At 40.6% G+C, this 25,515-nt stretch overlaps 2 protein-coding genes across 4 annotated transcripts in view; both read right to left on the bottom strand.

The window, feature by feature from the left end:
• Positions 1-5,139: 5,139 nt before the first annotated feature.
• umps (uridine monophosphate synthetase) lies at positions 5,140-13,007 on the bottom strand. Its single transcript, XM_033618315.2, has 10 exons — positions 12,772-13,007; positions 11,958-12,111; positions 10,929-11,053; positions 10,551-10,738; positions 10,329-10,426; positions 9,115-9,275; positions 8,913-9,030; positions 8,611-8,786; positions 7,424-7,538; positions 5,140-6,756 (listed from the first exon to the last, which is right to left on the bottom strand). The coding sequence occupies exons 1-10, from the start codon at positions 12,919-12,921 to the stop codon at positions 6,578-6,580; spliced, it is 1,464 nt and encodes a 487-aa protein (XP_033474206.2). The 5' UTR covers positions 12,922-13,007; the 3' UTR covers positions 5,140-6,577.
• A 1,882-nt stretch (positions 13,008-14,889) lies between these two features.
• fn1a (fibronectin 1a) overlaps positions 14,890-25,515 on the bottom strand; it is a 34,259-nt gene continuing 23,633 nt past the window's right edge. For all 3 annotated transcript variants that reach the window (XM_033617474.2, XM_033617477.2, XM_078174378.1), the window contains exons 27-49: positions 25,411-25,487; positions 25,232-25,321; positions 24,774-25,040; positions 24,557-24,673; positions 24,207-24,371; positions 23,944-24,099; positions 23,703-23,816; positions 23,317-23,586; positions 22,990-23,201; positions 22,267-22,354; positions 21,859-22,044; positions 21,592-21,681; positions 21,209-21,400; positions 21,004-21,093; positions 19,961-20,069; positions 19,567-19,786; positions 19,218-19,388; positions 18,995-19,133; positions 18,681-18,848; positions 17,654-17,779; positions 16,961-17,067; positions 16,719-16,838; positions 14,890-16,373 (exon numbers count right to left, since the gene is read on the bottom strand). In XM_033617474.2, coding sequence (XP_033473365.2) covers positions 16,305-16,373; positions 16,719-16,838; positions 16,961-17,067; positions 17,654-17,779; positions 18,681-18,848; positions 18,995-19,133; positions 19,218-19,388; positions 19,567-19,786; positions 19,961-20,069; positions 21,004-21,093; positions 21,209-21,400; positions 21,592-21,681; positions 21,859-22,044; positions 22,267-22,354; positions 22,990-23,201; positions 23,317-23,586; positions 23,703-23,816; positions 23,944-24,099; positions 24,207-24,371; positions 24,557-24,673; positions 24,774-25,040; positions 25,232-25,321; positions 25,411-25,487 — 3,343 coding nt within the window. In that variant the 3' untranslated portion in view covers positions 14,890-16,304. The remainder of the gene's footprint in view (positions 16,374-16,718; positions 16,839-16,960; positions 17,068-17,653; positions 17,780-18,680; positions 18,849-18,994; positions 19,134-19,217; positions 19,389-19,566; positions 19,787-19,960; positions 20,070-21,003; positions 21,094-21,208; positions 21,401-21,591; positions 21,682-21,858; positions 22,045-22,266; positions 22,355-22,989; positions 23,202-23,316; positions 23,587-23,702; positions 23,817-23,943; positions 24,100-24,206; positions 24,372-24,556; positions 24,674-24,773; positions 25,041-25,231; positions 25,322-25,410; positions 25,488-25,515) is intronic.

The raw sequence follows: 25,515 nt of genomic DNA, 5'->3' as shown, positions 1-25,515 counted from the left end.
TATAAGGTGATGATACCTAAATGAGGTGTTTTGTGAGATAATAAAAAGTGATGGGGATTAGCTGAGGAAACAAAAACAGCATTAAGGGGAGAATGTGGGGAACCAAACATATTAAAGATTTGTGTTTCAAACATCTGCTTAAGCACTGACAGACACGCTGTACTGTGAGACATATATAGTCACAAAGAGATACAAATGCCTCTTAAAACTACTTAAAGGCGTACAACATAATGCGGTTGATTTTCAGACAAGGTAGTTATTGGTGATTTATCATTTTCAAGCACAGAACACTGAGCATGGTGTTGTTTATCTCATGTCATTCTTGGCTGCACGGATCAAACGCGACTTGAGTGTGAACCTAATCCTCAGTTGTAACTTTTCTTTTTCACATAAATTGATTAAGCAGCCAATTTAAGGAACATTTAGTCATAAATTAAGTTGGTCAGGGATTGTAATCTGTGTGTACAATGTGTTTTGGCACTGTGAGTGACTGTGCTGCTTTTGAATGAATGTATCAGTTTAAAATGGGACTCAGAAGGTGGAATAATATAGCTGCAATACTGGCTTCATGAATTTATTGTCTGAAATCCACAACATTCACTTTGCCTCCTCATCAGAGAGCTGGATAAAAGAAAAGAAACACCAGTGTATCTTTAAATGACAAACTAAAGCACTGACAGGATGATGCACTCTTAAACATAGGGAACAATAAATATGATGAATGACGGCTGAATGCTGTATTAGAGCATCCACATGACAGATGGCCCATATCAGATGTCTGGTGTGTGTGGTTAATGTTTAGTCAATGATTAACATAACCTCCCATTAAGCCCATCTCTCTGCTCCCTGGTGCTCGCCTGCAGCCTCAGTTCATGACGTAAGAGATGGACAGTAATGAATAGGCCCCCGGTGGAAAAAACATGCTGTCAACATGAATGTGCCAATGGGAAAATGATTATAAAAAAAGCCCCAAAGGGAGATACGGAGCTAATCGTCCCTTTCGTTGTAAATGTCAACCTTCTCAGCACATACAATATGATATCAGCTGCAGGCACATTAGGGAGAGAACAACCGCTGGTTAGAAAACAAACAGTTAATGACCATCAGTTGGACGTTTTGCCAGTTTCAGTTACAGATTTATCAGTAATGATAGAGACAGTAGAGACAGGTGTGTGTGTTAAGAGCAAGCAGGTTTTACATGAACATATGGAGTAATGTGAGGCTGTGAGTCATAATCTGTCTTTCACATTTTAAGTAAAAACAAGAAAATATTTGATGGATTTAAACTGGAACTTTTAAACCACTGATAACACTTTCTTTGCTCGACACAGTCACCTATCCAACAAATAAACTTTATATAAGTTACTTTTCTAGGAGTTTATACAGTTCACCTGTGGATAAATGATTGTCTCCAGCAGTCAGAGGAACTTTAGAGCATTGCCTGTTCCAGCTGTATGCAAATAAGGCATTCTGCTCAGTGAAATGTGCCACACACCTGGCGCTTCAGTTAGTGAGACTCTCTTCTTATCAAGGCCTCTTAGATAGAGCAGTAGTCCTGACTTTATGGTTGATGTATTTCTCAGAAATATACAATACTGATGGATTTTCAAGACTTTCATTGCTACAATTTGACTCACTTGACTCACACACCCATCTGGCACTCTTGAACCACATTAAAACAACCTTTTAAAACAACCTAACCAAAAACAGCCTTCCATTGTTTGTCTTCAACTGAGGCTTGACAGTGTTAACAGCAGTTATGCTCTTGTGACGATAGAACACAGTTTGTGCCTTTTCCAGTTGCCAACCCGTACCTGCATAACGCGAGCCGAACGAACAAAACTTCATCTTCAGGTATTGTACGTGAGGCTCAACGTGAAGCAAATACGGACATGAAAAAGTCACAGTAACGATCACAGTGTGTCGATGATCCGGAGAGAGGGAGGGAGGTAGTGTGCACGTTAACAGCTGGCTTCGCTGCTGTTGGGTAACCTTTGGAGGAAGATTTGGAGAAGTTAGAACACCAAGCAAGTGTACACATTTGTACGAGTGAATGCTCTGAAGGAAATAAGAAACCAATGAGAGACCTCACAGCCTACCTTTAGGAGAAGCAGAGCAAGGGCCAACGTGCACAAGCTTGGTCAGGTTTGGCTCACCTTTTACACGCACTGGATGTGTGCTGTGTGTGACAGGTATACACCTTTTATACCTCTACATGTTCTCTCTCTCTCTCTCTCTCTCTCTCTCTCTCTCTCTCTCTCTCTCCACCCCTCATGGATGAAATCAACAGAGGATCCTCAGGGCGCAGACACCTGTTGCACGGTGCGTTGCTCTGATCCAATATTGACATAAAGGGGGAGGGGTGTTTGTGTCACACACACACACACACACACACACACACACACCTACACTTACACTTACACACACACACACACACACACACACACACTAAATGCATTATTCTTACCAACCCTTCTCCTCCATCCAAATCGCCCTCCCTCCGCCTCCTCTGTGCCAGGCAACGTGTCTGACCTTTGTGCCTGCGTTTGTCTGTAAAAAGGCGCATTGTAACGTAGCTACCTGTCGACTCCATTTGTCCCATTCAGCGCCCGTTCGGGCATCATTTCCATGTCATATGCCTTGCAAATGACTTTCTGCAGTTGGGTGGCTCACCTTGCCCGACAGCTTTGGTAGAAAAGCTCGCTGTGAATCTTGCAGGTGTTGTGGAGAGAGAATGCTCGGGGTTCAAACTGCCACTAAAGGAGAAAATCCACCCTGAGACACAAGGAAACATTGATGTAGCCAAACACATACATAGTCTACTCTCCCCAAGCAGGAAACCAGAGAGTCAAGACTTGAATTAATAACATTCAATTGAAAGTTTTTGGAGTTGGTTCAACATTCTTTCTTTCTTTTGTCTGTTTTTTCTTTGTCTGAAAAGCTTCTGAATAAGAAAGTTGTGGATATTTTCAGGTGATTTAATAGCCAGTTAATTCACTATGATTGAATCTATAAATCAACAACACTAAAATCTATGGGTAATTAAAAGACAACGCTAATATAAAGAGCTCTAATTAGCCAACTGAGAACAGAACCTGTTCCACACAACATGAACCATGATAGCGAGCCAATCAGAGATCTTGTTACTGCTCTGTGGGCTGGACCTCCTTGGTTGCAAACTTACTGCAGTCTTTATATTAAAGGGACAGTCTTCCAATCTGATTACCTCCCCCAAGAAGGATATGTTTTTAGTTCAGTTTGTCAGTTTCTCGGCAGGATTACGGAAAAACGATTCGCCCAATTTTCATGAATCTTAATGGAAAGTGGGCCAAGGAAGAAGAATTTTGGAGGAGATCTGAATCACAGGGTGGACACACAAATTATTTTTCACTTTTGTAACATTGCAAGATAAGGCATTTGGCCTAGGCTGAGGTATGCACTCTCTGAGTAGTCAGTGGCACTCCCAGAATTGCTGCCTCTCTGTGATGAAAAGAATAGGTCAACATTTCTGTCTTCAAGACGCTCATTTTTTTAAGCTAGCATGAAGGTAATGGTATCTTGTTAAATTACACAGCCTAAAGCGAAATTATGCTTCAAAGTTAGGCTTAATTTTGGCGAGGGAACAACATTTTCAAGGGGTCCCTTGTGCTCCCATCTCAAGATATCTCTATAAAAATGGGTTCAATGGGTACCCATGAGTCTTCAGTAATTTGGTAAGGTTTGTGTCCAGTAAATGTTTTGTTCCTCACAATCAATGTACTCCGTCAAATTAAAGATGTATGTTTGTCTCTTTAAGAAAAAGTCAAACCAGTCTATTTAAAGAGCAACATACACACATAACACATTAAAACATACATGAATTCCAAAAATTCAGTTATGGTTTTTGGTTTTTGGTGCCCCATCAGCTATGAAAATTTTCTGGGGGTGCCACTGCTTCTAGTTGATTCTTTGCTGGTCATAGTAACTGCTGCTCAGCTTGTGAAAACAGTTGTATAATTTTAGCTGCTCTGGAGGACCTATGTCATCTCTACTTACTATGATGTCATCAGGGTTATCTTGCTATAAATTCGGTTTAAGACTGACATTACAAACTGAGGGATATAAGTTAGGATATCTCGGCCCCTGTTGCTTCAGTTTTGACCATTCTTATTTCATCTCCCTCACAAGGCCTCAAAGTCAGAGACACAATACAGAGAAGTTAGGCGAAAGTAAATGAAACGTGACACAGAATATGGAAAGACAGTCAACCCAGCAAGACATGCACTTTTGGTAAATCAATAAAAAGTTCAACAATTCCATAGAATTACTTGATTTTGATACTATTTTGCACACATTTGTCGTATTTCATGATATATACTGTAAATCAAAACCAACTAATTATACTAATCAGTATATTAGTTTCAAAAATATTTGCCTCCTGTAGTGATTACACACACACGTGAAAAAGTTCTGTGAGACTCAAGACTCCCATTGACCATATTTCTGTGGCCTACTTATTTGATTAGAAGCAATTGCTTTAAACTGGAATTCTGTTCTGGCTCACTGTCAAATCAAATTGAGGTTTTGTCATTCATAATTCACAGTGGCTCTGATATTCATTTAGTAAAATCAGTCAACAAACAGTGTCTTCAGCTTTTATTAGGGTAAGTTCAGATAAACAGAAACTAACTAAAATTAGTCTTCAATGAAGACAGTCTGCAAAATGATTTTATAATAACCACTGAGTTTATTTCATGCTACATTGATTGCTGGTACATTATTCACAGTCTCATCAGTTTTTAAACATGATTACATTGAAGTTTTGAAATGCACTTTGTAAACCTTGGTACATCACATAGCAATGGAGATAATCCTGCGCAATCTACATCTTACAGTGTGTATAAAAGGCAGCTGATAAGACCATTAATGTAGTATTTGAATATACAGTATCTAAGATTAGAACAAATTATTAACTGATGTGCATTCAAGTATGTCCAACTTGAATATTTCCTTATACTAAAGTTAGGATAACTAAATATCCAATGGCATCTCTCCACTCTAAAAAGTTTAAAACACAAGTAACAGAACAGTAGTATTGTTACATTAAGAACATATATGTACAAGTGGGGAGCAATACCAAACACTGAGCTGGAAATGAAAAGCTTTTCCAACATATGATTTATTGAAGTATTCAGTCTCACTTTACAAAAACACACATTGCATTTCTTCTTCTAGTCACAACAGGAAAGAACATGGAGGGAAAAAAACCAAACAAGGTCTTTGTTAGATAAGACATTTACTCATTAAATCATGTATGATAACACACTCAAGGATACAATGACGCCATGATACTGCCTACAGGCCGAGTAGTAACAGCACAACTGTCATGGCTCCAGGACACACTGAAAACAAAATTCAACTTCTGTCTGTTTTTAAAGGGAGGCGCCACAAACTGAAGGTAATTCTCTCGTCTTAACAAAACTTGTTTATCGACTCTGATTCTGGAAAGAAATGAATCATGATACATTATAAACAATTTTATATGACTTTGGGGAAATTATTGCCTCACCTCAGTATTTGATATTTTAAATATGGACGGCAGACGTTGGACTTAAGACAGTTGTGTTAACTAATCTGGCTGCAATCTGCATTCCCTCATCTTGTACTTAACAACTGCAAAAACAACTACAGCTCTTGAAAAAGGTTTGTTCATATGGCCCACCATTTTGTCATATTCTCAAAATACATTTAAGTTGATGTATGAAATTCATTATGTAAAGAGTTCCCTTTAAAAAAGCATAGTTAAGTCAGAACCACAGTCAAAACATTATTTGAATACAATCATCCATTACTCAAGTGTCACTGACCAAGCTGTTCCATTTGCTATGAAATGAACTATCTGTACATACAAGCTTAAAATCAACTTAATACTGATACACTGTGAAGCTGAATTTCAACATACTCTGTGCCTGTCAGTTTGGTTCTGGAAATGCCAATCTAAATATTACACAACCATAAAAAAGTATTAAACATACCCAATCTAATTTTTACTACAAATCTTGGTCTGGTATTTCAGCAATTAAGCAAAAGCATAAGAATGGTGGTTGTGCCACACTGACTGGAACCTTGTATTCCTGCTGTAAGAAATCCTGAGGGGTCTTTGGGAGTTTAGCAGAGAACTCATTAAAAAAATAGCTATTGTAGGTAATGCACATCTCATCTCCAACAGGAGGAATTAATTAACCTAAAAGAAACACAGAAACCTTTCCCCAAATCAGTTAAACCTGCAAGAGTACCCAGGCCAGATGGACTTTAGGTTAAGTTGTGCGGTTTATTTATAGGAGGGAATCAAAAGAACACAGTTACATATCTTAACCACTTCCCCACACCTGCCAGGTACCTCCTGCAACCTGTGTGGATGTGCATTTTGATGTGGCAGTGTGGTGTACAGACGCACATGTCTACATATGTTTCTATGTATACAACTATGTGCACACTGGAATAAAGGAGAAACTACTTAAAGGTCATCCACAGAAGTCCTTGTTAGAGTTCTAGGTTCAATTTGCAATTACATGTGATGAAGGTCTGTCCTGAGCTCCTATTGGCCACTGCGGCCTAGTCTCTTTGTGTAAGCCTCCCAGCCTGACTTTCTGTATGACTCAGCAGCTTTCAGCCTATCAGGGGCCTCCAGGATACCGCGACCCACGATGATGACATCAGAGCCTTTGTTGCAGAGGACTTCCTCTGGGGTGGTGTACTGCTGGCCCAGCCCATCACCTGTAAGACAGGGGGTGCAGAGAGGGGTGGGGAAAGGGGTGAGGAGGGGTGACAGAGAAAGGGGGAGGATGTTGAAGAGTGTGAGGGGAACTATTGATGACAGGCCCAGCAATCATTTCTTATACTATAGCACCTCCTTGTGTTGAAGACAAGTCTCAGCACCAATAAGAGGGCAGAGTGGAAAGTCATCACGTTATTTACACCTGTTTTTCTGTTTAAGGCATCAAAGATAAATCACCTACAGGAGTAAAAAGCACACCTTGTATTTGTGCCAGCCACTGTCCTAAATCTGAGGTGCTGTGCATTAAAAGAGCTCATTGACTGACACTTTCCACTCAATATGAATGTTGTATCAAAAATCCTTAAAGCTGAAGGTTTGCACTTTAACCTTATAGGCTACTAACTCTTTCATTTTAAATCTGATGAGGGAATACAGAGTAATACTATTTAAAATATGCGACACAACAGTTCAATGTGTATGGACAACTTGTATCTATACAAATATGTATGCATTTTGTTTGAGTGTAATAAAGAGTAATATTACTTTTACATGATTTCATAGTTTCCTTTTAGTTGCATGTAAATTTCAACATTTCCAGGAAAAAAAAAAAATCAACCACTGCAAAGAAATGACAAATGTCAATAATCAAAATGAAGTCATATTTACCTCCAGCCTGCAACTGCACCCCGGGGGTCATGTGGATGAACTCTGGCCTCTTGGTGACCTTAGAGCCACAGATAAACCCAATGACAAAGTCTGACTGCTCCTCCGCCATCTTCACCTGTACAGATAGATAACAGAGATAAAATAGAATTACCACCTTACAGTTGTATGGCTCTGCCAACCAGTCAAGTTGAAATTTACATCCATGTCTGACTCATATAATATATGAAGTGAAGACTTTAAAGGAAATAAATACAAGGCTGTCATGCCGTCTTCACATTAAGACTATTTATACAGAGGAGAACAAAGCACTGATAGAGAGCTTCATCACATGGTGCAACAACAACCACCTGTAGCTCAATATCAGAAAAATCACTGAGCTTGTGTTGTAGTTGTAGCCATCACCACTAACAATACTCTAAATATGGATGTTGCTGCAAAGAAGCAACACATTTCTAAAACATGTATGCTTCACACACATCTTATACTCAACAGCACAGAAGATCTATATAATCAGCAGAGTTTCAAGATGGACACCCAAGATTAGTGTCATAAATTCCACACAGTCATGTATTTGAGGCGGCCTGACATGATATCAGTATTTGCTACCACATATTGATTTTCTATTTTTTGAGCTGGACTGTTAATTAGGAGCACTGGTGGAATATACCGTTAGGTTATTCATAGCACCACACTCTCGGAACAGTAGGAGCAGCAGAATGCCAGATGCAGTGAAATGAAGCTTCATCGTTTGTCCTTCATTTATTTAGAAATACAACGCTCTGTTTCTTGGCGCAATAGTGCTCTCATTTTAGTGTTGTCAACCGTTTTTGCAACCTATTGCATGACCCGTGGTCCAGCTCTGGGTCTGCAAGTTTCCTTTCACTCACCTCTACAGCAGCGGGTCCTCTGATCCATCGATCTGATCTGATATGTTCTGATCAGTGCGACCACTGATTGACCTATCAATTCTCCACTTTGTCACTTAACCTCAAAATTTAAGAAATTCCCTTCAGGCATTCCTGAGATATTGCATATACAAGAATGGGGCAAACAGATGGACATCCTGAACACACAATATGTTCCGCCACAGCTGTCGACGGCACAGTGGCATAAAAATGGTAAACTGATAATCCTGAACAATACACTCTTTATTTGAGTAAACTTACAAAGCACACAGACATGCTTACCACAGTCTTTGTGTATTCACCGGTAGCCAGTGACCCCTGGGAGCTCATCTGTGCTATGAGCAAACAGCCACGGCCCAGAGGCTTTCCTACAGCACTCAGGCCCTTCACAACCCCGGGCCCTGGCACCGCATGAGCATTCACTATGTGGGACCAGGATGAGATCTGGTACAAACCCCCTGGGAAATGGATACACATGCTTAGTGTTTAGATACTTAAAAATTGAACACAACAGTTGTTTCTGAAGACAGATAAAGCATGTCCAAATATGGAAAGGAAATGTAAAAGGTTTTAAATCCACCCACCTTCATACTGATGCTTGACTGTGTTCCCAATGTCAGCAAACTTGCGATCTTCAAAGATGAGGAAGTTGTGTTTCTCGGCCAGAGCCTGCAGTTTCTGGATGAAGACCACTGTGTAGTCCTGTTAGCAGACACAACAACAGCATCAGATTATTTGTCCTGACAATATTCTCTGTGTCAAATATGATCACGGTTCCACTCCAACCTTGAGGATGTCTACATGGGTCTTCAGCATGCAGATTTTGGGACCAAGAGAGTCCGCCAGCTGAAGAAGCTCCTCGCTGCTCGTCACATCGGCGGACACACAGAGGTTAGACTGCTTGTCCTCCATGGTCTTCAGCAGCTTTGACGCCAGAGGGTGAATGTCTGTGGACAAGAGGCAGGACAGACTGGATGAAGAGCTTCGATTCTGAATGTATTATTTGTTATTGAAATTGACACCACCTCTAAACAAAACTTTTTGAGAAATTAAGAATAAGGCGGAATTTATACGTCTGTGTCAAATTGACGCTGTACCTACGCCATAGCCTGAAGTGCACCTCTCCAGAAATATAAGTATGTGTCATGGCGATGGAGACCTGTCTATTTTTGTGAGCTGAGACCTTTTCCCTCAGTGGAAACGAAGCTTTTATTTACTTTCATTTCACAGATAAGAAACAATAAATTGTGTAGACAGTAAAGCCTCCACAAAAATAGCATTTCAAGTCTTGTGTGTGATTTATCCTTCAGGATTTATCCTAGCTTGATATGAGCAGAGGAAATCTCTGCTCGTCGCTAGGCTAATTTATACAATGTAAAATGTAATGGGCGTGTGCTAATAATGTTAGCATCTTATATTTGTGTGGTTTTATCGGTGAACCTTGTGAGTTGTAATAGAGCCGAAATTTGTAACATTAGCTTTGTTAAATGTTGCTGTTGGCCCTGGCTTCATTTGAGTAGAGAAAAGTCCGCTAGCTGCTAGGCTAATTTATACAATGTAAAATGCTGTAGGCTTGTGCTAAAAAAACATTAGCATGTTGTATTTATGGGGAAAATGTGTCCAGCAAAGACAAATCCTTTGTCTGTGAATGTTGCGAGTTATGGGTGAAGCTGATTTGTGTACTTGTGTTTGAAACGGTTTCTATTAAGCCATGTTTAATGTGTGTTTTGAATCAACTAAACTTTACAGCACTTCACAGAAACCTCTGCCGCCACCTAGTGTTTTGGAGGTGTAACTGCAGAGCGACACAGACACACCACTGCACAAGTATAAATCCCCCTTACAATGCTTTAAAAGGATCACAAAAATCATCCCCCCCGAGGCCAAGAAGGTAGAAAGTATTTGTATTTCACGTTGGGTGTAACCTTGCACAGAAACATTGTCAATTATATTCACATTGCACCAGTGTTGCCCTTTGACTAACTTGGAAGACTACATACTTGGCAGTTCGGCTCTGTCTGCATAGCTCAGCTCAATGTCCTGTTCCATACATGGTTTCTTGGTGGCAGGAACCCCGTTACCATTCTCCTCCTTGGGGCTAAAAGAACCAAGAAGCAAATGTTACATTTGCAATTGTTACGTGTAAAATATGCATTAAAACACACACAGTTACACTCCGCACTACATTCATCATCTTAGCTGGGACGATGGTACAACTGTACCTGAAAGTGTTATTGTCCAAGATGAACTTGCGGACGTTCTGGGCGGTTTCAGCGTCGATGCGTTCGGCTGCCAGCAGCACGTTGAGCAGCGTGAACATGGAGATGATGGGATGGAGCTTGATTCCCTGAGAAGCCAACATCTCCACACCGCCTTGTTCTCGGTCCATGAGTACAATGGCATCTGTCACCTTGAACCAATAAGATTTTAAAAGATGGCTACACCCACTGGGGCCAGGTTTAAGATGGCTGTTGCCGTTGGTAACACGTTTACCGTAGTTGATGGGCTTCTACAACCTTTACAGTGAACATTCTAAACAAACAAACAAAAAAAAAGCAGCCATGTTATTTTACAATGTCTAGTGTTTTTTGATACTGCACCTTCAGTCCACCTTTGTTGAGCACTTCAGCAGTCTCCAGGATGCTGGAGCCACTGGTCACTGTGTCCTCAATAATCAGGCATGTATCCCCCTCACGAAATGAGCCCTCCACCAGACGCTTGGTTCCTAGAAGGGTTACATAAGGAGCCTTATCAGTCCCTATTGTGGACAAGCAGAGTAACTGCGTCACTTTTACTCTGATTAAAGGCCTTTAAGAGGTCACGTTCCAGTGGGGCAACAGCTTCTGCTGATTCACAAATATGCTACAACCACAAACTGTATGTATCACCTGGTGTGAAACTTTACTTTCAGCACTTTCAGGATTTTCTAGAATTGTTTTGTCAAACCTGAAGGAGCAGATATATCTGTGTGTTTGCTGTGTGTTTGACAAACAGCATAGTATTAGGTCAATGTCTACAATGCACTTACCGCAAGCCAGGTGAGACTTTCTAAAATGTCAATCATCTCTCAATAACACATGTAAGAAAACTGCTCCCATGCTACTTTTTAACATTTTAACTCAGTCATTTTGCACCATATCACAGGAATGTGACAGTATGTGTTTGTCCTTGACAACTGAGAGCAAAAACTGCAACAACCTCACTGATAGAGGTGTAGCCAAAACTGCATCATAAAGTAAACACGTCAACCCACATAGCACAAACAATCTCGTCAGACTATTGACATTGCAGGGAGGGGGAATGGCAAGTCACTGAAGAAACACTGCAATATATTTTGACAGTGCTGTACGCAGGAGGGCCAGTCATAAAACTGCGGATATCTCACATCCTCTACACTCAGTTTGAGCTGCTTCTGTCTAGCCGTTGATTTCAGGTACCAAGAACCAGCCAGAACATGTATAAGAAGTCCTTCATTCTCTATGCCATACATAAATGAGTTAAGGTTCTGATACATGTCACTCGCCAAAGATCAAGTGTTTCAAAATGGGACAATTCTTAACCGCTAATGAATGTTTCCACAGTCAACACTCAACGTTTGTTTAATAAAGCCTAGCCCTCCACCCACTCACCATAGTCCTTGGCCTCCTTTCGCCTGATGAGCATGGGCAGTTCATGTCTAGAGCAGATGATCGTGGCCAGAGGCAGGGCTGTGTACGGCACCCCACACACCGAGTCAAACTGTAGCCCCTCTTGTTGCACTCGCTGGTAGATGAGAGTTGACACCTGCATATGAAACAAGATAGAAGATGTGCAGTGGCAAGAGGGTCAATGACAAAACAATGGAATGGAAGTTTTTACCATGGATGACCCCCCCTCATTTTTCCACTATGTTTACAAGGTTTAATACTTTTTATTAAATGTTGTCTTATAATATTTAAATGGTATTAAATGTTTTTAGGTGTCTACATAATGTACTCCATGTGATCAGACTGTGTTTGTGCATGTGCACTGACTTACTATAGTTACTACTCACTTATCTTATCAGAATCAAACAATGATTAAACTGTACTAAGGTAAATGACCTGGATAAGTGCAGGATTAATATTTCTTACTCATATTTGTAGAGATCATAGTTGTAATGTTGCTGATACTGTGTCAAACATGCTAAATATATAAACAAATCTTGCATCGGTTGTAATCCCATAATGAGGTGGTTCAGTGAAAATTCTAGTCCAATACTATGTACACAGCAGTGTGGACTCTCAGACTGCTGATAAACACCCACGTGCGCATCGATACCGCGTCACTACAACATGTGGGTGACTTTATAGTATCATTTACAGTTTGAACAAAGTCACAGTGCGATGTTTCACTTTTGTTAATTTAACACATTTAATTTGAGGTCCATCGCGCCGTGTAGCGGAAAGGGCAGCACGTGTTTACCTGGTTCATGAGCGCTGGGTGCGACACCAGCACCCTCAGGTCGATGTAAATGGGTGTCATCATGCCGCTCTTCAGCTTGTACTCTCCGAACTTCACCGCGTCCACATCGTGGAGCTTCAGGATCAAACTGTCTATAGAATCAGTGTCCATCTCTGCGTGTGTTCAGGAGAATTAACAGGAGTTCCCTCGAAGTTGTGCCCTACTACTCTTCGCTCGCTTCCTCAGCGGGAAACATAAACGACACTTCCGCTGTGAGTCCTTTCAGAATAAAAGCATCGCCTCTACTCCGTTCATGAAAGTATTTCGACGTATCAACGACAAATTCTACTGAATTGTTTAAGACACTAAGTGTTTTTTCCTCCATAATTTCCATAAATTTTAATCTATTAGTGTGAATTAAGCACAAGTACAAAGCACAAGGAGCAGGGCCGGAGTACCAAACTCTTGGCCCTCTGGACAGTCTCTGTGGCCCCCCTTCCTTCCCTTTCTCTCTCACTCACCTTTTGAATTTCTCACAGTCAGTTTCCCTCTCTGTTCATTTTTTTTTCTTTCTTTGAATACCAATTTCTCTTCCTTGGGAAAGACATGAGAGTGTACATTGGCGCTTCAGCAACATACGCAGTCTCTCACTCGCTTTTAGCAGAGTTTAGAGACAAATCCTAGTGCACAGACTCAGCCATTTTGTGCCTTTAAGGGGTGATGGAGGCCTCCAAGAGCTTCCTCTATTTTCTTATACAAAGTTCAGTCTTTTAACCAATTTATCCCACCAGTTTTGATTTAGTTAGTTACTTATTTTATTCTTGTTTTACTCTGTTGTTGTACATATTGTATTTAAAATTTTCACACATACAGCCTCAGCACAGTGACGATATATATTTCATTTTTTAATATTTTTATTATCTTAAGTACTAGTGTGAAACACTGCAGCATAATGCACATTTTGTTTTATTTTTAATATTTTTAATATCTTAAGTACTAGTGTTAAACACCGTAGCATAATGTACATTTAATTTATTTTTCAATGCACATTTTCATTTCTATTTTATTTTATTGCTTTACATTTACATACTTCTAATTCATACTCTTAATCTTACTTCTCACAATTCTCCATTCTTTACATCAGAGCGACTGTAACAAATCACAATTTCCACTCAGGGATCAATAAAGTATTTGTGATTCTGATTCTGAGGGCCCACCTCCCAATAGGGCCCTGGGTGATTACTCCCACGTTTCCCCCACTACACAGGTCACAGGAGGATAATTTAGCATTATTACAATAACACAAGAATTTTCTGTGTAATATCATATTGCTGGCAAAGTTTTATATCCATAAACATAAGGTACTGACAATCTAACCCTCTTTCTGTGCCTTTGAAAAGGAAGCAAAATCCTACTTGAGGACTTTGTATGACTCAAGCAATAGAAAAGCTGTGAAAACCCTAAATTTGTGCTCCAAGTTTAAGATTCTATTATAGTGTTTATTTGTTTTTGGTATAATTTTATTGCATATCTTTTATTTATCTGTATCACAATTTGTTTGTAACCCCTCGTCTCTTCGTTGTCCCTTATTCTCTGGTCTTCCATCATATTCTCTCATACTATTGTCTCTATGTTCACGAGGAAATGTGAAAAAAAGAATATTTAAAAAAAATAAATGCAACATTAAAAGAGGAAAAAACATCATCTTTACTCTAAGCTTCAGTGAATAAATATAGTTTGAATCGAGAACAATTTGATTCAAACTATATTCTGAAGGAAAGACGCCTTAACCGAAAGTCTTGCCAGCAGAACCAATGGCGTAACGTATTTTGCCTTCAACGACTCCGCGAAGAAGAATGACTTCCGCTATAGTTTATTTCGCTTATCAAAATAAAAGCGCAGACATTGCACATATCGAGGGCCTGTGGAGTCGACAGCTGGCCGTAGTCCGTCATTTATATACCGTAAAAATTATCTGTGATTATTGACTTAAATTTCCTTCTGTCAGACAACTCAGATCTTACAAAAGCAGCAGCCATTTGTGTTTTTGGGAGTCACTACACACAATTAAAGTCTGTGTTATCTTCACCTCACACCCAGGAAACTATTCATACCCCCAAAAAACACTGACAAGAAATGTCTTGGGTTTTTTTCAGTTTATTAAAAAGATTCAGTCCACAGTAGTTCAGATTTTGGCACCAACAATATAAAAACAAGTTAATCAAAAATAAAGTGTACACCCCAAAAAGCATTGAACAAAATGCCTGAATAAAAAGGGATAAATAAAAAAAAATGAATTAAAAAAAAATGTAAAAAAATAAAAAATACAAACATTTATGTAATTAAAATGCATTTCACTTGGAAATAATGTTGGATTTTCCAATACATTTGTGAAGTAACAGTTTCACTTTTGGTCAGTCAGCTTTTGCTTTATATATTTTACAGGTGCTGTACATTTTGTACTTTTAAAACACCCACAGTACAGATCACAGAGTCACATCTACATGGTGACTTGAAGAGCCTATGCTATAATAATAGCGAGGCAACTTTTTTTAATACTAACTGAAAAGTAACAGTGCTTATCTTTCTAAGGAAATGTTTTGAATTTCATGTAATTTGAAGAGAAACCTGTTGCTCTATTCATCAAAACAGCGAGACACTGACAGAGACAGACAGGACACTTATACATTTTACAGCTTTTACAGCTGTAATCTCCTTCATTACAAAGAATGCTGATTCAAATTAATAATAACCGTCCTATCGATTTCATTTAAATCCAACTGTGACTGTCATGTCTGTCTTGGTCAGTCAAGCTGAGACAGGACAGCTGTAAAAGCTGTTCTGGGCAACAGCGTAAATACTTTACGGCTTCAGAATTCCTCTGCAATACAGTCATGCTCTCCTGATTTGGAAATAACTAAGGACCCAGAAAATGCATTCTGCCATTACTTAAATGTTTTCTGCATCTATCAGTCACAGTGAGACTCAAAATCATGGGGACTCATGGGAAATGCAACAAATGTGGCTACAATTATTTGGGAACATAGTTATATAAAATCAGACACATTTGCAGTGATGCATTTTGTTGGTCAAGGGAAGAAAATTGTCATGGAATGTTTTGAAATACTATAAGATATCCCAAAGCAACAGTAAAAAACACAACAATACTGCATCTGGTGTGTGTGTGTGTGTGTGTGTGTGTGTGTGTGTGTGTGTGTCAACAGTATGTTTGGGGGTAGGCAGGTTTGAGGTGATAAAGCAGCAGGATTTGTGCTCAAAAATCATTGGATGAAGAAACCCTTGTTTCTACTCAAGAAGAAAGGATCACAACCAACGTGAAAAGTTGGACAGATCTTTGAAAAGACACAGAGTTTGGTGTAAAAAAAGTCTTGTTAAGGCACTTAAATTTGGTGAGGGGAAAACCTTTAAGGCACAGGTCTGATGGAAATGTCTTCTCTTAATAAAACCAGGAGGAGGCTTCCTTCTTGCAGTGGTAGCAACGCTGTAAGGGGTCTCGCTTCTTCATCCTCCTTTAACTTAAACTCCCCTCTCCTTTAATCTGAAGGGTTCTGAGCGTCTGCAAGCAGCTCCGGCCTCAAACATTCAATCGGACACTGGATGTTCTGGAGAGCAGAGAAAGGCAGGGCAAGAGGAGATGGAAAGAGAGGAGATGTTGCGATTATTAGTTTTGACTGGATTTATAGGAAACATTCTCTGAATCAATTAGAAATTACAGATCACCAAAACTAGGCTGAATTTAATACTTAATACTTCCATAATAGCTTTAATTAAAAAAGGTGAGGAGATACTAAAATGAACAGAACAAAATCACATTCATTTAAAACGTTAAGTTGTTCGAGTATAAATACAGTGTGTTGATATCTGTGACTAAATGGTAATATTAATTTATTGATTTGCTTTATTTAAGAGCAGAATATTGGTAGTAAAACTCAGAGTGTGTCACTCACCAGTTTGCGTAGAGCGTTTTCTCTGTACCGGTCGAAGACATCTGAATGAACAGGTTGAAGGAGGTCAGCTTCCACATCGGTGTGTCCTCCCGGCCTTCTGCAGTTCTCACAACGCCAGCCCTAAAGAGGAGGAGGGACAGGTTAATGCACATGCACAAAACAATCTGATCACAAGGACTACATGATGCACTTCTAAAAGTAGTATGCAATAAGATTATCTATAAAGTAGCAGTGTTACACACCTGTTGTCCTCCATAGCAGGTACAGGTACAGATGGCGCCCTGATATTCCTTCTGCCACTGGTTTCCCACCTGGTACATTTTCCCATTGTCATAACATGTCGACTCATCTGAAGTGGGAGAGTAACATGTAAAGATTAGAATATTTTTCAATTGTATTTTTTATGCAATCTCAGAAAAAAAGTAATAACATCTGATACTTGATGGGGCCATTTCAAGATCTGTGTGTGTGGGCACCAAATTGGTCCAGTAGATGGCACTTTTGTGTTTTAGGTCACTTACTCGGGGCACTGTGTTGGTGGATGGAAGAGTGCAAATAGTTTTTTGACCACCACGCCACAATGGCTGCACGCAGGTTTGTTGTATTTGTGAAATGTTTGGACCATGATTATGGGATCTTACATGTGACACATTGAAGATGTAACAGTGAGCAATAAATATTACATCAAAAGCAAGAAGCAGAGGCTGGACACGCAAATTTTCACTTGACACTACTACAGTGGGCGCGTCAATTATTAACCTGTCTATGTAGCCCCATGTAGCCCCACATAGCTGCTATGATACTATTAATTGTAAGTGTGAATTTATTTTGTGACACAATATACTAAATATAACAGAATCACCCTGTATGACAATACTGACAGCCTGATGTCTCCATGTGTATAGGCCTGGTTGTGTTTGTGTGTCTGTACTCACGGGGTTCACATTTGAATTCTCCCTTGCCATTGCCCAGGCAAGTGCAGCTCATCATGTGACCGTTCTCAGCCTGGCGATCCCACTTCTCACCAATGCGGTAGTTATTATTGTTGTCATGACACCACTCTGATGGAGGGAAGAGTAGTAAGAGAAAGAACGAAAGAAGATAAAAGGGAGTGAGGAGCAAGGGAAGGAGAAGAGAAATGCATGAGGATGACACAGAGAAAGAGGAAGGTTGGATCAAAATGGCAAAGACAGGGAGAGCAAAGGGTGAATAGGAGAGGGAAGTGGATATGTGAGAGAAGTCTCATTAGTTATTGTACAGAGCAGCCAAACAAAAATTTCAAAAGGTGAAACACTTTCCCTTCACATTGCAGATAAAGATGCACAACATTAACGGAAACAGATTCTCACACAGCTAAATTCACAGTCTTTGTAAAACAAGCATAAAACACATTTATATTTCAAACAAACAAACTGTGATCACATCCTCTAAATTAGACAGAGCCTGAGTTGGATAAACACATTGTCCCAGTGGGGACACACACACATAGACATACAGATAGTGGAATGACTTTAAACCTATGGTGAATGGATGGTGAGCTCAGTTTCTGGTATTGTCATGTTAGCTATATGGACAATACAAATAACTGAGACTGATGCTAGCCGGTTAGCTTAGCTTTCTGCTGTCTGTGATGTTTTCACAGTTTACAGAAGCAGAGCAGAGAGAGCAACATGGGCAGGCTACAGACAGACTCATACAAAGTATGTGTTGCTGCACATAGAACTGTATTATTCTATGGCTTTTGAACTGTGGCCCAGGAATTTATAAAGTGAATAATGTAAAATGTTTTGATGGTTTTGTTTTCCACATAACTCCAACAAGTCTGTTCAGATTTGTCTGTGATATAATTGATTGTTGATTTCCTCTTATAAATTCCTCTTGAGTAAACCACATAGAATTATTTGATTTCTAATTCCATGGTGTGTTGCAAAGCATGCTGGGATGGGTTATTAAGCCACTCACTGGATGAATCACACCTAAAATGGCCACTGCCCAGCCCCAGGCAGCGGCACCACAGCTTAAAGCCCGTCTCAGACATGCGCTCCCACTCTGAGCCCACCTCCTGGTAGGTCTGTGTGAACGTGTCGTAGCACACGTCCCGGTTGGTGGTAATGGGGATGTCACCTGGAACTAAGAGATGGAAGAAACAAATATGTTTAAACTAGAACCAAATGATGTGTTTCACCATGACAAAGACGGATACCATATAATTGATCGTTTGATTTAAATGTTATATCGTAATTGTTGCTGTATTGTGTCAGTGTGGACTACTGTACCAGCATTGCCGACGGTCACAACTTCCTCCAAAACCTTCTCTTTAGCCTCGCCCCTCAAGGCCTCTACTACAACGTTATAGGAGGCTCCAGATGTCAGTCCAATCAGTGTGGCACTGTTGGAGGTGCCAGGGAGACGCATCTATATAAAGGAAGAGAGAGTTAATAAGTGGTCCTTACATCTCCAGCCATAAATATGTGTGTGTGATTATGCGTGTGTATATACCTGAAAGCCGCCTTCCTCCACATGTGTAATAGGATTACAGGACACCTCATACTCTGAAGTGTGAGGAACGCCAGACCAGGAGATGGTTGTGACTGTCTGTGCTTCTTGGGGCAAGTCTGTTTCATTGTCAGGGAAGCCGAATGCAAGACCTGGCAGGGGACCATCGCTCACCTACAGGATCAAACAATACAAAGATAATGTGAGGTCATAAAATCATCGCAAATGTTATATATATACTTTGATGTTAAATATTAAAGAATGACAGCTGATGTATTTGCAACCCTGCTGTTAAGAACCAAGTTCTATATTTTCGAATTAGATAATCGAAGATAATTTAAGTCTCACACACCTTGACCAAGGGGATTCTGTGTCCATCAGGGCCAGCTACAGGAATATAGATCAGGGGTTCTCTGAGAGTTGGTCTCTGGCCTTCTCTGGGTCCACTGAAGGGGCCATGAAGTCCATGATTGGGGCCTAGGCTCTGGTACTCAGTGTAGATGTGCTGGCCCTGCTGGCCTGGTTGGTTCTGGCCACTAGTTCCAGCCAAGTGAACATGGTTGGTGTCAAAACTGGACACAGAATAAGCGATGAGAAAATAATTAAAATAAGAGATGACAATGGGGGAAAGCATGAAGTAAAAAAGCACAACAAGCATTGTTTGACTGCACAGACATTTTAGGGGTTTCTGGTCCTGCATTTTTAAGCTTAATTCATAGCTTCAGTATTATTACGCAGGTTCTTACATCTTGTCATTGAAGGACTCTGGAACATCCAGGATGTCAGTGGTGGGTCTGTGAGGAACAGGAAGCTGTGGCAGCTCGGGGACCAATAGCTGATCATCTGTAACTGGCTCTGATTGAACAAAAGACATATGTATGCTAGCTGTTAGACATGAGCAGGACAAAGCAAATGCACAGAACCAACTAGCTGAATTTTTAGCAGGTGATTCCACTGTGTTCCTAAAACAATACAGAATCCACCAACCTGCCCGTACAATACACAAGTTTATCACATTTTTTTTCAACAGGACACCCAATATAAGTAACGATAAGCCTCTAGCTGAGAATCCACAAGTGCAGATTTTCCCATGAGGGCTTTCCCACATCTCAACATCAGTGTTTAATATGAGATACTACAAATAACAGTCAATGCCAAGGCTGTATGCTGTAATTCTACATGAGTAGCAGTTACACAAAAAGCCAGCAGAGGGCAGCAGAGCACAGATCTCAAACATGACGCAATGGTCAATATGTAGATATTATTACTTATTACTTTAACAATGTTTTTGCCAACAGAAACAATTACTGCTATAAAAGCTTACATCTCTAACATAGTCAAAACAAGTTTAAGGGGAAAAAAGTGGCTCTAAGAAAAATTATTCTTCATTACAATAATCATGAAAGATAGGCATGATCAGAAGTCCTCTCCCCGAGTGGAGGCAGCGGATTACCTCACCTAATTAGTGCAGCTCTTGGCACCATTCTGAAACGTGGGTAATATAAAAACACCTCATAATGTTGTATTTCATTGTTTTATGAAAATTTTTGTGGGAAGACTTAATAGCAGCTAGTTTTACTGTTCTACCGCACTAGTCGTATGTGATATTGGGAATAACAACAGCAAAAGAAATGTCAAATGTCCCGTTCTCCCCACAGAGAAAGATAGAATAGAAACTGCCTTTTAACATTGTCACAATTTATTAAACATTGTCAACATTGGAGCAATCCTTACTTTAATAAAAGCCAAAACTGAAGATCATCATCATGTGGATGATGGGTATACTTACGTGTTCTGGCTTTGCCCACTAGAGGTGTGCTTCTCAAAGCATTCTGCAGCGCGACAATCTTAATGACGTACTCTGTTCCTGGTTTCAGACCTGTGACCAAACACAACAATTACACAAAAAGTTACCAACATTTGCCACATTTGTTAATCAGTGTATGTATGTTCTATGTGTATGTGTAGAGTAAATTTTAATGCTTCACACTCACCATTGATGATGGCGTAGCTCTGGCCTGCATGGGGTCTGGGGATAACCTCTCGAGGCAAACCACCAGCCTCCTCATAGGTTACATAATACCCAGTGACCCCTGGACTGCGTGATGGCTCCCAGGTGAAAGAGATGCTGGTTGGGTTCAGGGAGGTGAAGCGGATATTCGTGGGTGGGATGACCACTGGTTTGGCTGGAAGAGACAGACAAGCAAGTGAGTACTCGTACGACCTCAACTACATTATATTTATATTTCTGTTGTTATCAATATAACACATACGCCAATATATACTGTATTTCTTGCCATCATGGCAAAGATGTAACATTACACACTCAAAGTAATGTATTACTCTTGACTGTAACTGGATAGAGATTAATGGTTACCTGTGCTGGCAGTGAGTGTAAGAGGTGCGCTGCGTCCATTGCCTTTCAGTGTATAGATGTTGATCTTGTAAGTGGTGCCTGGCTCCAGACCTGAGAGTTAAGGCACAGTGACAGGTTAGTGAGGAATTGTGTGCAGTAATACTAAGAATCTGATGTCACATTTGAACAATATTATATGCAATTTAACATTAAACATTCTCACAGCTTTGGGCTTGCACTACACACCTTTGTGTATATTAATGCTTGTACATTTTCATATTTGTGTACCTGTGATGGTGAATGAACGCAGGTCAGGGCCAATGGTCCTTTGAATGGGGATGTAGCCTGTAGAGGAGGTGGTTGGTGTGGCCTCAACCAGGAAGCCAGAGATGGTTTCTGTCTTGGAGCGCCAGGTCAGGGTGATGGAGGAGTCGTTAACATCAGAGATGCGTACACGACGAGGGGGGCTGATGTCTTGAGGTAGATGAGGAAAGAGAAAGAATGTCATGATGAGAAGGAACAAAACTAAGAGTGAGAGAGTATACATCAATTAATGATTGGATAAACACAAGAGTGGCTTTTTACAAGAGCTATCTGTAGCAGCATTACTGCAACAACACCATGTCTCTGTTTTTAACGTATCAAAACACTGCATTCATTCATCAGAAATTCATAATTTACGAGTTGCAAACTCACTCTCCAGAGTGGTGACCTCTCCTTGGACTGGCCTGCTGGTCAGAGAGTTTTTCAAGGCGTAAACATGGACTTCATAGGTAGTTGCAACCTAAAAGAGACAGGGGAAAAGAAACTTAAGTGCTGCACAGTCTCCACAGCACTGCGTTTAAGTATACTGGCTATAGCTACAATCATAACTTTGTAATAATATAAGTAGTAGTAGTAAATCAGTTCTGCTCTTATTTACATTTTTTTTCAAAAGGAAGCACATAATAAAGAAAAAAACAACAACAAGGCATTCAATTCAAAGGAAAACGAAAGAAAAAATATATAGGCCAAAAGGGTGTAGGCTGAAGCTTAAGCTCATTGTACCTACCCTTTTAACTCTGCATTAAGTAACACATTCATTACTAGGTTTAGGCTATACAAAAAACATCACATAATCAGTGACCACTGCACATTTTTTCCTAGTTCTGTTTTTGTTGCAAGCTAATGGAGAGCCAAAAGGGGACAATATTCATTGCGATGGACGTTGCTGCAAGTCCATTTTCACACTCTAACAACATGAATGGAAACCACTTGGTATTTAAAAGGTACCACCTTAAACTAATTTAAATTTACTGTTAATGTAGAAGGTTAGAGTATGCAAAAACACCATAGTGTTACTGCATTAACTTATAATTTCTTTTCAAGAGATCAGAACAAACTGGAATCCTTCATTGAGACTCACAGACCCACACTCACCATGAGTCCAGGGATGTATGTCTGTGTGGTGTCTGGGGCCAAGTTGATCTCCTTGGTAGGGCCGCTCTTGTTCTTTGGGTTCACCACCACACGGTAGCCTGTGAGGCCTGTTTGGCCATTTAGTCGGTTTTCCTGACCCGGCACATCCCAGTGCATAGTGAAGGAGGTAGGGCTAACCTGGGAGAACTGGAGGTTGGTTGGTGATGAGATGGCTGGGAGGAGGACAGAAAATAAAAAAGGGTTAGTGGAGACAGAACTGACAACATGGGCATCTATCTGTATTATATTTTTTGTATGTTTTTTCCGAGATCTAAATTTCTTCTATACCTGTAGCCTGTGTCCCGGTCAGTGGTGTGCTGGCTGTGTCATCATGCAGAGCGATGACCTTTACAGTGTATTCAGTACCGGGTTGCAGACCATAGATAACAGCAGACTCAGCATCTCCTCTGGGAGCAGGGCGCAGCTCTCTCTCACCCTCCTCTGAACTTGAATACAAGACCCGGTAAGATGTGACTATTCCCTCGGGACTGTCCCAGGTGATCCTCAATGAGGTGGAGTCGATATCTGAGAAGGTCAGGTCCTTGGGACGATCTACATCTAAAAGAGAGAAGGGTGGAAAGGTAAGGGAAGAGGTCAGGAGGTTGTATTTTTATTTCTGAAAGTCTGGCAAACAATATTCCCCAAGTATCTCTCGAGAAAGTGTAAAGCCTTACTTGTTAAAGCATTCACCACCATTGGAGAGCTCTCTCCATCTTGTCCAAGGGCGTACACACTCAAAACATACTCTACTGTGGGCATAAGTCCTGAGAAAGTAATCTCTGTCTGGTCTGAAAACGAAAAGAGGAGCAGGAAAAATATTAGAGTTTCCTTAAACAAAACTAAAATGAGGGGAAAAATGAGGAAAGCTTTTAAATATTGACAGAGCACCACATACTGGGCAGTTTAACATCATACCTGGAGCAACCACCTCAGTGAAAGATGGTCCCTGTCCATCTCTGGGGACCCCAGTCACCCTGTATCCCTTGATTGGGCCCTGGGCAGGGCTCCACCTCACTGTGACACTGTTGTCCTTCACATCCATCACCTCCATATCAGAGGGAGAGTCAACACCTAGGAGAGGATGATGGAGAGATGAAGTAAAGAAAATGACTGACACCCATATTAGTGATCATCTTGCTTCCTCATGCTTCCTGTGTTTTGCCTTTGCGTGTGTGTACCTGTCTTGTGCATGACGTAGATTGGAGTGCTGGAAGCAGGGCTGTCTCCTCTGCCAGTCACAGCGTAGACAGTGATGGTGTAGTCAGTACCGGGCTTCAGGTTATTGATTGTAGCAGTGGACTGAGAGCCAGGCACTGTGAACTCCTTAGGATTACTGTGACCTCCTGGATAAAGAATGATAATGTGATTAATGTTAGCAAAGCCAATATTTGCACCACTCAATAAACTGATGAACAGGTACATTGACAAGAATCTCCAAACACAAAAAAGAAAGAATACTTTAAAAAAAACTGTTTCCTGGCAAAAACAAAAATAAAGTCAATTTTTTAAACTTCTATTACTAACTCACCACTCTCCCCGTGAGTGATCCTGTAGTAGCGCACAGTGACAGGTGGGGCGTCCCATCGGACAGTAATGCTGGTGGGGGATGAGTTGAGCACCTCCAGGTCTGTGGGAGCATCAGAGACTGGAGAGAGAGTGAAGAGTCAGAGAGGAAAAAATAAGCAAACAACATAATGATGATAACACAGTGAGTAACTGGAGGAAATGAATCAGGATTTTCTTACTTGTCTTTTGTTTCCCACTGAGCGGCTGGCTCTCCTGGGTCCCGCTGACTGCGAAGATGTTGACTAAGTACTCTGTGTCTGCGGTGAGTCCTGTCAGGGTAAAGTGGTTCCTGGATGGGGGCAGCCTCTCGTCCTTGGTCCTCCCGCCGCTGGCCATCTGGTAACGGATACGGTAACCAGTGATTTTGCTCTGGGGAGCGAGCCAGTGGATGGTGAAGGAGTTGGTGTAGATCTCAGAGAAACGCAGGCCAACTGGTGAATCCAGAGCTGGAGAAGGTTGAAAGGTACAGAGAAGGAAGCAAGGAAAAAGTCTTTAATCATAAAGGTAAAATATAATTTGAAAAGATCACCTAAATACTAGCAATATAAAACATCTATGCCCTGAAAAATAACATTATTTAGTATCTGTTTCTGGACTGATTCACCACTGTTGTTAAATTAGAACATCTTAGACTGACCTGTTTTCTGGGTGCCGACGACGGGTGAGCTCTCCCTCTGCTCATACACACACACCACGCTCACCAGATACTCAGTGTTAGGCAGCAGGTCTGTGGAATAAAAAAAAGACATAAATACAAATGTAGTTGTTTGTGTGTCTCTGTGTTACTGTGTTGTCTTTGTTTTTGCTCTAACTTACTCCTTAGCACCACGCTGTTACTCCTGCCTCCTGCGCTGGTTTCGGTATTGTCATCTTCATCGTCAATGGGATGATACCTGAATAATAAGGACACCAACAACGTCA

Source organism: Epinephelus lanceolatus, chromosome 14 (assembly GCF_041903045.1).
Source record: "Epinephelus lanceolatus isolate andai-2023 chromosome 14, ASM4190304v1, whole genome shotgun sequence".
Taxonomy (NCBI): Eukaryota; Metazoa; Chordata; class Actinopteri; order Perciformes; family Serranidae; genus Epinephelus; species Epinephelus lanceolatus.
This window is presented reverse-complemented; position numbering and strand designations above follow the sequence as displayed.

Coding starts and splice junctions, on each gene's coding strand:
- umps (XM_033618315.2), bottom strand. CDS start 12,921: ATGGACACTGATTCTATAGACAGTTTGATCCTGAAGCTCCACGATGTG. Junction 11,054..11,957: donor AAAGGAGGCCAAGGACTATG/GTGAGTGGGTGG, acceptor TAACCCTTCTAG/GAACCAAGCGTCTGGTGGAG. Junction 10,739..10,928: donor TCAACAAAGGTGGACTGAAG/GTGCAGTATCAA, acceptor TATTGGTTCAAG/GTGACAGATGCCATTGTACT.